General features: G+C 38.3%; 1 protein-coding gene across 1 annotated transcript in view; it reads left to right on the forward strand.

Moving 5' to 3' along the window:
- VWA8 (von Willebrand factor A domain containing 8) overlaps positions 1-12014 on the forward strand; it is a 179089-nt gene that overhangs the window by 116100 nt on the left and 50975 nt on the right. Inside the window, exons 27-32 of the mRNA XM_062636836.1 lie at positions 4170-4278; positions 5192-5330; positions 6330-6532; positions 10932-11048; positions 11539-11603; positions 11703-11828. Coding sequence (XP_062492820.1) covers positions 4170-4278; positions 5192-5330; positions 6330-6532; positions 10932-11048; positions 11539-11603; positions 11703-11828 — 759 coding nt within the window. The remainder of the gene's footprint in view (positions 1-4169; positions 4279-5191; positions 5331-6329; positions 6533-10931; positions 11049-11538; positions 11604-11702; positions 11829-12014) is intronic.

The following is a 12014-nucleotide window of genomic DNA, read 5'->3' on the forward strand; positions in this document are numbered from 1 at the left end:
TCTTACCATACTGTGTGTCTTGTCAATCCTGTGCATTGCAGGGAAAGAAAGTGTGTGTGTGGGGGGTGGGTCTGCACTTGAGTGTCAGGGAATGAGAGGCCTAACATAAGACTGTTCTGTATGTCTACTGCTTATATTTTTAATCAAAAGATGTTTAAATAAAGTAAGGAATTTCCCAGGTTTCAAACTACATCTTAATCCTCAAAAAGTTAGGTTAGAAGCCTCTTCAGCTAGACAGAGCACCGGCTGTTACTGAAATCCTTGAATACGTTCTATGCCAGCACTGAGCTGGTTTACCAGGTCATGCATTAAGCAGTTTTGTTGCTTGCCAGAGTTCATGTGCGCAGCTGTACTAATATGATAGCTAGCTGCAGGGAATTTGCATTCAGTGGAGCTTCAGTCTTACAAGATTTGTAGCCATTTTCAGTATGTTCTCAGAAGGCTAAATAAATAACTTATAAAGCAGCTTCTTTTGACCTTTTGAATACATTTACTTGTTGGGTTTGTTTTTTGTTTCTGTTGGTTTGTTTGGGGTTTTTTAATTAGCCTACAATGAAGTTATTTTCCAAAATGAAAATGAGAATAAGAATTAAGAATTAAAAGAATTAAAATGAGAATAAGAAATAAGAATTAAAAGAAATTGCATTCCATTGGTGCCACTTGGAAAAGTTTGCTAACAGCAGAAGCCACTAAAGAAATACCTTTTGACAGATTGTCTCCCCTTAGACTGCTGTGCATGAAGAAAAGCAGTCTGAATAGTAATTTTTTGTATAATTGCCCCATCAACTGTAGGTCCTGTGCAATCACCTTTTCCAAACAAAATGCCTGATTCTGTACCCATTCCACGGACAGCAGTGGTCATGTTGAAACCAGGGTGTAAAAATTAAAATTAACATAAAAAATGTTTCTAATTTCCCTTAAGCAGCAGGGTTTGAGAGATCCAAAATCAAATAACTGATCAGGAATAATTCCCTAGAACTTGCTTTCAAATCTTGGCTTTCTTACAAGATGACTGCAGTCTGTTATGTAGTTTTGCTGTCCTAGAAACCCTTTCCAGCTTTTGAAGAAAGCAAAAATCATGATTCACTCTGCACACACCAGCTGGAGAGAGAGCAGTGAGGTTTCAGAACAGTTCTTACCCAGTTACTGCACTTTTCACACCCGTCAGATCTCTTTGCTTCATGGATTTTTGCCAGTGATGGCATTTCCATAGTATTCTGTCTGCCTTTTATGTAAATGTATTTAATTAATTAATCTGAAATACAGCAGTGTGTCAGGAGCCCCTTGTGAAGCTTTTTTCTAGTACTGTCACTTCAAGTTATTTTCAGAACTTGCTTGTTACTTTCAAGTCCAATTTCCCTCCTTCACTGCATATCATATAAATTCACAAGAGGAAAACTGTTAAGATGTTTTCAGTGTGGGCATGTTGTTCCAGCCCCCCTGCACCCTCACTCTCTTCTGAAAATCATTTTGGGGGCCGACTGGTTCAAAAACCTTTAATGCCACCAGCTTATTCAATCCTCTTAGTCTTTCTTAGACCTGATTTATATGAGAGAGCAGTGAGATGGAGTAAAAAAGACTTCTCAGGCCCTGGAAAAATAAGATCCCCATTACTCTTGGAAAAGAGCTCTGTATTTCGAATTCTGCATTTTGTTTTATTCTTATATTCTGAGCTGCCTTCCCCTCCTTTTTGCTGTGCACGATGACTTGGTCTGCTGCCTCAGAGAAATTAATCAGAAACAGGGAAGAGAACAAGGCCTCAGGAATCTAGGAGAAAGGAGAAATCAGTTTTCCTGAGGGAAGAGAAGAACAGTTAGCAAAGCAAATCTCCAGAAAGTTGAAACAGAGTGGAAATGTTCTGTTTCTTTGGGAATGCAATCTGTAATTCTGTCGCTATGTAAAGCAGGGCATTTGGTTAGAGATGGCTATTAACATACGCTTTCTTTTAAAACTTAAAAATGATTGATTATTATTAGTGAACCTGTTGATTTCTAGGATGTTGTCCATAGGATTAATGTGTAAGGAATTAAAACCGAAGTCCAGACCCTTCTGGAAGTCGATGTTCCATTGAGCTAATGGGAAACAATTGTTGCTGATTATAGGCATATCAGTGATTATGCTACTTGGAGTCAACATAGCAAAAGAAAGTCTCCAATTTCTTTTGGCACACAAGACAGTTTTTGCTCAAGACATACCCAATGTTTTGCCAGCAAATCATTATGAAACCCAAATGGAAGGCTGAAGTAAAATTCCATGGATAAACTGACATTTAATCTAGTGTGACTGTTTGCCCATTTTCTGAGTGCGTGAATGTATTGATCTAAGAATTGTGTATATGTTGAAATAGCACATCCTGAATATTTTTTTTCCTAATGGTGTTAAATGCTGTAATCTACAATATATTGTACTTGCCTTGTTTTTATTTTTTTTTTGAGTCTGACTTAATTTCTCTTCTTAATTTGGGAAGAATCTGGCTAGACTAGCTAGGTGTAAAGCATGGAAGAGTGCAAACTGAAGTGGGAAAGAATGCAAAATAAATCACTCTTCAAACACTGGCAATTATTGATATTCTTAATTAGACAACAGACAGGCAGTGAAGACTCTGCTGGTTCTTTGACAAGGATAGGGTATTAATGAGATGCACTTTCCTCAATCCATGTCACAATGGCATATCGCTGCAGATGGATATTTATCTGTGAGCACCAATGATCTATAGCACCCAAACCATTTTCTGTTTGCAAAAAGTGTCTTTGGCTATCTCACTGCCTTGGCAGATGGTCCAAACACAGAATGCTGGTAGAAGCTGGTGACTTGTCTGCCTGTGAGTACTGGCTTCTCCTTGTTGCTTGAGGTTTGGTGGCAGTATACCAGTAGGAAATGTTAATTCAGCATCCTGCATGAGCTGCAAAGATTAGAGGATAGTAGGGATCACTCCCTGAGTTTTCATTTAAGTTCTCAGTGGAAAAATTAAATAGAATTCTAATTCCCTAAATTTCATATATAGTTCAGCTGAGGTTTCCTGATTTGCAATCCTTTCTTATTCTGAAAGGGATATCAAGAAGTAATTAAACAAACCTCTAATATCTAGGAGGGATGAGTTGTTTGGTGGGGAGAGGGGAAATAATTGCAACAGTAGGAACGAATATCATCTGACAGGACAGAAGAGACCAACCACAGACTTTTAACAAAGAGTCCAAGAGAACTTCCTTAAAATGGACTTTGGAGATAATAATAGAAACTTGGAAAAGGAATGTCTTCTGTTCTCTTGCCAAATCCTGTAGCTATCCAATGATGTGCAGTGGTGTGTAACACAGAATGTAGTTTTGATAGGAGGTCTCCTCAGGAGCAGCTAATCCCAAATAAAAGAAACCAGAAGTGATGATTTCACTAGCTTGAAGGTATTCATGTAAATTAACGAAGTCAAACTGCTTTTAATGGTTGCAGATCACTTCAGAAGAAATAAAAATTGTGTCATCCCTCTTTTGCTGTCAAGCTATTTTGTCATATGCCAGCATTTTCTTTTCCTATATAAATGAGCTTTGCTGTGGCCCACATATTTCTTCTCTAAATAAAAGGTACAGAAATGAAGAAGTTAGACCAAGGCAAGCAATTGAGGCTTTTGAAGATGTCACGGTCCTTTCTGTGGACTGCACTGACCAGAAGGCAGTGGGATACTCACATGTCTGTATTCTTTTGTCTTTGTTCATGTGAGGAGTGGCAATATGGATATGGAATTGATTGAACTTTTAGTGCATGGTTAACTTGCCACAGTGTTTACTGTGCTTATTTTGCTGGTTTCCTAGATGAGTGTGCCACTGACAGAAGTTCCTTTAAGCACACCCTGATCTGAGTAAAGCAAGAGATGCTTTGGATATACTGTATTATATGTCTCACATAATTCAGACTGGAAAACTTCCTTTTGAGCTCATTATGTGAATTGCTGCTTCTTTTATGATGCTGTTTAGGTTGTGACTGTATTAGTATTCCAGAAAAAAAATTGTGATTTAAAACATAAAAGAAATGAAACATTTTGATGAGGAAGCATTTTCTACAAGAGAATCTTCAGATATGACTCATTAGAAAAATGCTATTGTTTTAAATTATTTACTGCCATATCAGTTGCTGGTTAATGAATGTAAAAGTCTGTTTGTTCCTGCATTATTTGACAGACTGCCACTACCAGATCATAAATTTATGGGCTACTGGAAAGTCACTGAGCCAGGGAATGCACAACAGAAACTGCTGTGTCCAGCAGAAACTCAAAAAATACGTGTAAAGGTTTGTCTTTTTTTTTTTATTTTTTAATTCATATAATACTGTTTTTATGTATTGGGGTGCAAAGAATCTAAAATTTGTCCAATTCCTTCAGGAAAATGAGTATATCCAAACCATGGTCCTTGTTCTCTGTTCTTGGGGGTTTATACTGACTAGGAAAATTAACATTTTTGTATACCTAGCCCACACAATGCAAGATGTGTTTTAAAATCAGTAAGTTTGGTCAGAAGTTCTTTAAAAGAGGTTTTTATAAGGATATTGACAATACCATACTTGAAGGAGCTGGTTTGGGTGCTTGGAGGTGGCTGGTTTCAGTTCCCAGATCTCAATTTTTTAGGTAAGATCAGAGGCTGAAAAGAAAGCTGTTTTCTATTTCGCATGCAGCTGAATTCTTACTGGTGTTTGGCACTCCCAAGTTTGAATCTCAACCCTTGGTACAATTTAACCTGCAGCCAAAGCTTCTAAATCCTTTTCAGCTTTGAGTTTTGGCTTAACTTCACTGATTATTACTCCAGTGAATAAGTAAAAAACCTGAACTAATGGGATGTTGGGGTGAGATTTAAACTTTATATAGTAAGAATTTGCCATTCAACTTTCTTGAAACAAAAATATCTTGATTTTTATCTTGTACAGACTGTGTTTTTTCAGTACATGATACCTTTTTCCTGCTACTGGACAAGAATGGGTGCAAACCAATAAAAGACTAAGGAGGAAAGGCATGATGGTTTCTGTTCTGTAAAGAAAAACGCACTATGGACATTCAGAGTGCTTGTATTTCTTTTTCCCTTTTATATATTTAGCAATTAGTCTATTTCTATTATTAATAGTATTAAGTCTTAAAGAAGACTTCTAGATTTTCATAAAGAATGGTGAATGGAATATTTTGGCAAGCCCTCATTGTTACCATTTGTTTTAGGGTCCTGTGTACTTAAATATTCAAGGATTTCCACTGGAACGACATGAAGCCAGGTCCCTCAGTTTCACAGAAGAACTCGCTTTTTGGACACTGCCTTTGGAGGAAGTTAACTTTGTTTGCGATGTGGCAGTAACAAAAGGTGTGGTAAAAAAAGCTACTAAGTTTTGTAATGAACCCCAATATTTTAAATATGATTATATTCCCCTGTTACCAATACTGGATCTGGTCTATTCAACTCGTTTATCAGCAACCTGCTAAGATTCAGCAAGGGCAAGGATAGGGTATTGTACCTGGGGGGGAAGAGCCCCAAGTACCAGTACAGGTTGGGGGCTGACCTGCTAGAGGGCAGTTCAGTTGAGAAGGAGCTGGGAGTATTGGTAGATGGCAAGTTGACTATGAACTGGAAGTGCACCCTAGTGGCCAGAAGGGTCAATAGTATTCTGGGGTGCACTGGGAGGAGTGTGGCCAGCAGGCTGAGGGAAGTGATGCTTCCCCTCTACATGACCCTGGTGAGGCCACATCTGGAGCACTGTGTCCAGTTCTGGGCTCTTCAGTACAAGAAAGACAAGTTACTGGAGAGGGTCCAGCGAATGGCCACAAGGATGATAAGGGAGCTGGAGCATCTCTCTTGTAGGGAGAGATTGCAGGAGCTGGGCCTATTCAGTCTAGAGAAGTGGCTTATTAATGCACGTAGAAAGACTCTCACACAAAGGGACTCTTATTAATGCATATAAATATCTCAAAGGTGGGTGCCAGGAGGATAGTGCCAGACTCTTCAGTGGTGCCCAGCAGCAGGACAAGGAGCAGTGACCATAAATGAGAAGACAAGAAGTTTCACCGCAACTTGAGGAAGAACTTGTTTACATTGAAGGTGGCAGAGCACTGAAATGGGCTGCCCAGCGGGGTTATGAAGTCTCCCTCACTGGAGACATTCAGAACCCTCCTGGGCACGTTCCTGTGTGACCTGCTCTAAGTGGCACTGCCTTGGCAGGGGGTTGGACTAGATGATCTCTAGAGGTCCCTTCCAACCCTAATGATTCTGTGATTCTGTCATCATCTGCCAAGTTTGACGTACATATTTCCAGAAGAGCAATACATGATGTCAGTAATCCTTCATTAATTTTTTTTCTTATTTCAGAAGAGGAAGCTGAAAATGTTCTTTACGTTACTGCGTGCAATCCGGTTTCCTTGTTCTTCATGAACGTTTCTAGTAATAATGGATACTTTGTGGATCTTTATGACCTCTTCCCAAGAACAGTTGGAAGTGTCTGGCAGCCTTTTGTGACTGTGGCACCACTGGGAAATCCACTCAAAGGTCAAGTGGTTATACATGAAGAGGAGGTAAAAAAATTAAAATACAGCTAAATGTTTAGTGATGAGCAAAGTAAGGTGGGATCACTGAGGAGTCTACTTCTGTAGGTTGAAATAGCCTGGACAAGCCTTAGGTCTTTTTCCATACTGTTAGCATTAAGATAGACCTTAGTCAGTGAGTGTGAAAATATGTTTCATTAAACTGCAAGCTTGGTTGCAAAATTCATTGTATGCTTAGGACACCATGAGTAATTTTAGACTTCTTGAGAAACTTAAGTAAGCAACTTGCATTGAAAAAATGATGAAAAAGGTTTTTCTTGTGTATTGCATATTTGTAGCTATGGACTACATTAGTAATTTTTTGGGATTGGTTTTTCAATGAAGCAACAAAACACTGGTAAGACAAATACTGCTGTTGTAGTCTTCACAGCCACTGCTGCCCTTCCTTACATTAGGGTTCATGTGTTAGGGTCTTTATATTTCTAGTTCCCACTGAATCAAAACAGGGATTCTCAAGTAGTTTAATTTTTCCACAAATAACTTAGTTTTAATTCCTAACTATTCCTGCAGTAGACCCATGGAAAAATCATGTGCTTTGTGCATGAGGTGGATGTTGCTGTATATCAAATTAAACAAATTATTATTTCCAAGAAAACCAAGAAATGTAAATGATGCATGTGATGCTTTAGAGGTTTGTCTACATGTACTTGAAAAAAGACCAAGAAATTATAATAGTATTTGTAGATCTAAGAAGTTGCATTTATTAAAAAAAATCTACTTGACATCTGGTATTTCATAAGCAATATAATCCATTAATTAGACAATACCAAAAGCTAAAGATTTTCCCCAATATTTGTTTTAACAAAGGTCTTTGGAAATCAATGTTTCTGACTAAGTTATATAAAAATAGCAATTTTAAATGGATCGTAATCTTATTGGAAAGGATGAGATGATGATATTGGGCTTATCAGATAAGCTCGTGTGATTTATTTCCCAGATGACATCCATCTGGATTCCATAGAGACCTTCAGTGAAATGAAATGAAAAATCACCATTCCTTCCTGTCTTTCTAAATAAAATTTTACTAAAACTAAACTCCTCATGGATGTAACTTAATAGCAGAAATCAGAGTTTTATCTGCTTTTAAGCCACCTTTACATCTTCTTGGAAGAAAGTGCAAATGATTCTGTTCCTTGTGGTGTCCGTTGGTGTCAGTGATTGCAGACTGTTTTGACTCTATCTTTCTGTTCAGGCTGAGCTGGTAGACTTTGGAAAGATTCTCTAGATAAAGAATCACAGAATGGTTTGGGTTGGAAGGGACCTTAAAGCTCATCCAGTTCCAACACCCCTGCCATGAGCAGGGACACATTCCACTAGAACAGGTTGGTCAAAGCCCCATCCAACCTGGATGACCTAAAATCATTTCCTTGTAAGATGGGAATTGCATTCATCTTTTTTAAGCAGCAATGCCTCTGCCCTATCCTCCCCCCAGGTAGCTCAGGGCATACCCCAATTTTCTGTAAAGCTTTGTGTCTGCCTATTTCACTTTTCTTTTTCTTCCTGTACCTATTGCTTTTACCACTCAGAAAGACAGCAAATTGACTTAAAAAAATTTGGGAACTTTATGCATTATTTTATATGTGATTATAGGAGCAAAATGCACATGGAGCATTGATTTGCATGTATATCTATAAATTAACTGCATATTTCTGTTTTCTCGTATAAGCACTTTGCTCTGTTGAAAGGCTACAGCTGGATGGACAGAGTAACTTACAGTCTACCTCAGAGAGCACAATGAGCTTTGCCCTGGCAATGCCCAGCCAGCATCCTTTAACTCTGCTTTTATCTTTCTCAGCCAGGAAGTGGGGCAGGGAGGGAAGTGAAGTGCTTTTCCCTGTCCCACGTGCTGCTGGAGCTCTTTGTCAAATCTCTCCAACAACAAGGGAGAGAAAAGCTGACAGAGACATCTACCTCACTCACTTCATGTAGAAGATGGCAAACAGCCTTTAAAAGGATATTGTAGCAAGTTGCATATGGAAGTACCTGCAACATACTAGTAATTATATCTGAGGCCTCTGGTCCCCATAATGTTCTAATGTCTGTTTTCAGGAGGAAGGGTATGTTTTCTTCAAAAACTTGTTATTAAATTCTCTTCTTTTCGGGGGGTAGATGTATAGAACTCCTTTTCCTTAAGCAAAGAAAAGGTGTGCTTATACAGAAAGGTGTGCACCTTCAATTGAAAAGGTGAAGACTTTCCTTTTCTATAAGCTTTTATCTCTACCCTCTGTTCTCAGTTCACTGAAATCTCTAGTGCAATCAAGTCTCCCAAATCGTCTGATACCGCTTGCATTAATTAGAACACCAGTTCTTCAGACATGAGCATCAAGGGCGGAAGAGAACAAAAGTGAGAGTGTGTCCAGAGGGAAGAATACAAGAGGGTTAAACTGAATTATTTGTTCTGTCCTACTCTGAAATTGGAGTGTATTCCTTTCCCTAGCTCTCCTCTCTGTCTGCAAGATCATAAGGAACAACCTCCCATACCAGCAAAGTGAAATCACAACCCTGTTTAGTTTAAGGACTTTTAAGAGGAAAATGATGGCTAAAATAAAAACCGCAGTAAGGAAAGGGAAACTTCGCAGTAACTAAAAATAAAGGCACACCACTTCACAAGACGGGTTATTGCATCTGTCCAGAGTTTGGAATCCCAGACATCAGGGTCGGGAGGTTGCCCAAAGGTTACTTTTCTCCCAGTCAAGAACAAACACAGCGGAATTGCACACCAACATCTTTTCCCAGCCCACTTGATGAGTTGCCAGAGCTGCTCTTGGATGTGTCCGCAAATGACGCAAAAATCTATTCTTAAACACAGACAGAATATACATCAGTCACTTAGCACAGAAGGAAACCATTAACATCAAAAGGGGTGGAGTAGAGAGGCTTTTTATATTGCCAACTGCTCTCATAAATTTAACACTAAGTGGGAGAATGTAATTGATTCATATGTGTTCTTTATCTCACATGAAAGGCTAAGGCACTGCTTCGGAGAAGCAGTACTGTTGCAGAATTGCATGGACAAATTTGGCAGAAAACCAAAATCCAAAGCAAATGCCCTATTTTTTTATGACCTGTGTTTCTATAATTTCAGTTGGTAATACATAAGCAAACTTCTTTTTTTAAAACTATTGAACTCTAGCTGAAATTCCCAAATGCTCCAAATAACATGGTAATATTTTGAATGCTTTACCATATTTAGCTTCAAGTGACTGTCATTATTAAATAAAGTTAATTCTCCCAAATAATCCTAGTGAAAGCATGAAGTGTACCCAAAAAGAACGAAACCACTGTGACTCGGATTGTGTGTATTTGTTTTATTTAAGAGAAGTTGTGGGAATTTGTTTTACTTTTTTAACATTTATCGTGCGTTATTGCAGATGTTGTACGTAGACAGTTTACTTTTAGTAAGTCTTTGTAGAACCTAATGTCCTGGCAGAACCTGATGTTTCCTTGAATGGCAAGCAAAAAATTGAACCCAAGGGTTAATTAACTTATTCTTTTGTACCTTTGAAATTTCATTTGATACAGTTAAGGTTGGCCCTGAATTCCCTTCAAATAGTTGAACACATTAGGAGAACCTGTGGTACTTTGTAAAAAGAAATGTTGAAAATGTTCCCATCATTTGACAACATGTGTGGACCCTGGGACATTGACTAACAAATTGAGAAAGCTGAAGAAGTTCGAAAATTAGCATACCGTATTTTCACATGTGATATGCGAAGGACACTTGGACCACTCTGTCCAGTATCCTTTCTGCTTCTGATCTTCGTCCTCTTAAATCATCCTGCTGTCCTTCAACAGTTATCTTGTCTCTGACACTGTAAAGATGTCTGAATGTTCAGGTCACAGAAGGATTGTCATGCCCTGGGTTATTTAATGGGCTCCAGAATACAAGAACTATGAACTTGGAGATAAGTACGAACCCATTTCTTCTCCCACCAGTCTTTCACCTTCCGTGTAACTGAAATAATGGGTACTTCAGAGGAATGCTGAGAAAAACGCTTTAATGAAATATTTTAGTGACTTGACAGGACAAAGCTGGTATGTCTCTCACCTGTAACTGACTACAGCTTGGACATGTAAGACATACTAGTCTAGTTCCTAGAGCTTATGCAGAAGTGAATGTGAGATGTATACATAAGACATTATGGAAAAACTGGAATATCATTCCAGGGTTTTTGCATGTACTTAACCTCTACAAATATTCTCTATGAGCTTTGAAATGAACCAAGAAGATTCAGCCTACATTTTCAGACAAAATCTAGATCATCTTTTTAAATGTCCTGTTACTAGAGTTGCAGACATGCTTTAGATAGATCTGTTGTTGTCTGTTAGATGGTCTTGAGATGAGCGTGGATCTGCTTTTCATTTACAGAGAAATGTTGTGTTGTTACTGGATACAAACAATGGTGCCCTTCGCCAACTTTTGCTCTTACCAGATGAACAAGAGTCTCCTAAGAGGTCGTCTTGGTGGAGCAGCAAAGAAGAGTGGGTGAGGAATAGCACTTGCCTCTGTTATCCCAAGCTGGTTTTGCTTTTTATTTCAGTCAAAGCTTAGTATTGGAAAAACTGCCTCAGGATCATTTATCTTTCTGTTTTTACAGCCCAAGCACTTAATTGTTTACTCTTATGTATGTTTAAGTGCCTTATACATTAAATACAGTTGTTATGGAATAGAGATACGAAAAATATAAATAAGTTGTATTCTGTGAGGATATGTATCTTTGAAATATGTCTCTTTGGAGCTAGAACTGTGATTAACAGAACATTTTGTTACAAGGGATTATGTCCAAAACAACAAACTTGATTATGATGCAATTATATGACATGGGACAAGGCAGGCTAGATAGCACTTTGAGAGGTAATTAATGCCATAGATTATCCTAAATTAAGGAAAAATATAGTACAGTTTCAGGGAAGTCAGGGAAACTCATTGGAATGAATTGAACATACACTAATTGCTGTATAACATTTTTATACAGAGCAACTACAAAATGTGCCGGGAGTTTTCACACAAAAACTGGTTGGTGTTCTACAAAGAAGCAGGGTAAGAGCAAATAATATTCTCATATTATATTGATTTATAACAGATCTCCTTGTGTACCTCCCTGTCTGATTATTCTTTTCTTGTCTTCCAATTTTACAGAAACCACCTTATTGTACTGGATGTATTAGAGGGTCAAACTCACACCATCTCGCTTCCGATCAATCTGAAATCTGTTTTCCTGGCAGCTGAAGACCGGTGGCTCTTGGTGGAAAATGAAACAAATCAGTTAGTTAAGCCTAGTTTTCCTGATGGCATTATCTCTTGTTTGTGCCTTGTTTACATTCAGGAGTTTCTCTCCTGGTCTGAGAGTTGGTTTTTCAGCTTGTGAGACTGGCTAGACTTAAAACAGTTGGTGTTTAAGATGCAGATTTGCTCTGGTGAAAGTGCAGGTAGGCTTTTTGAGTAGGAAGT

Source organism: Pezoporus occidentalis, unplaced genomic scaffold (assembly GCF_034315485.1).
Source record: "Pezoporus occidentalis ecotype Australia unplaced genomic scaffold, CSIRO_AGI_Poc_V1 ctg5, whole genome shotgun sequence".
Classification (NCBI taxonomy): Eukaryota; Metazoa; Chordata; class Aves; order Psittaciformes; family Psittacidae; genus Pezoporus; species Pezoporus occidentalis.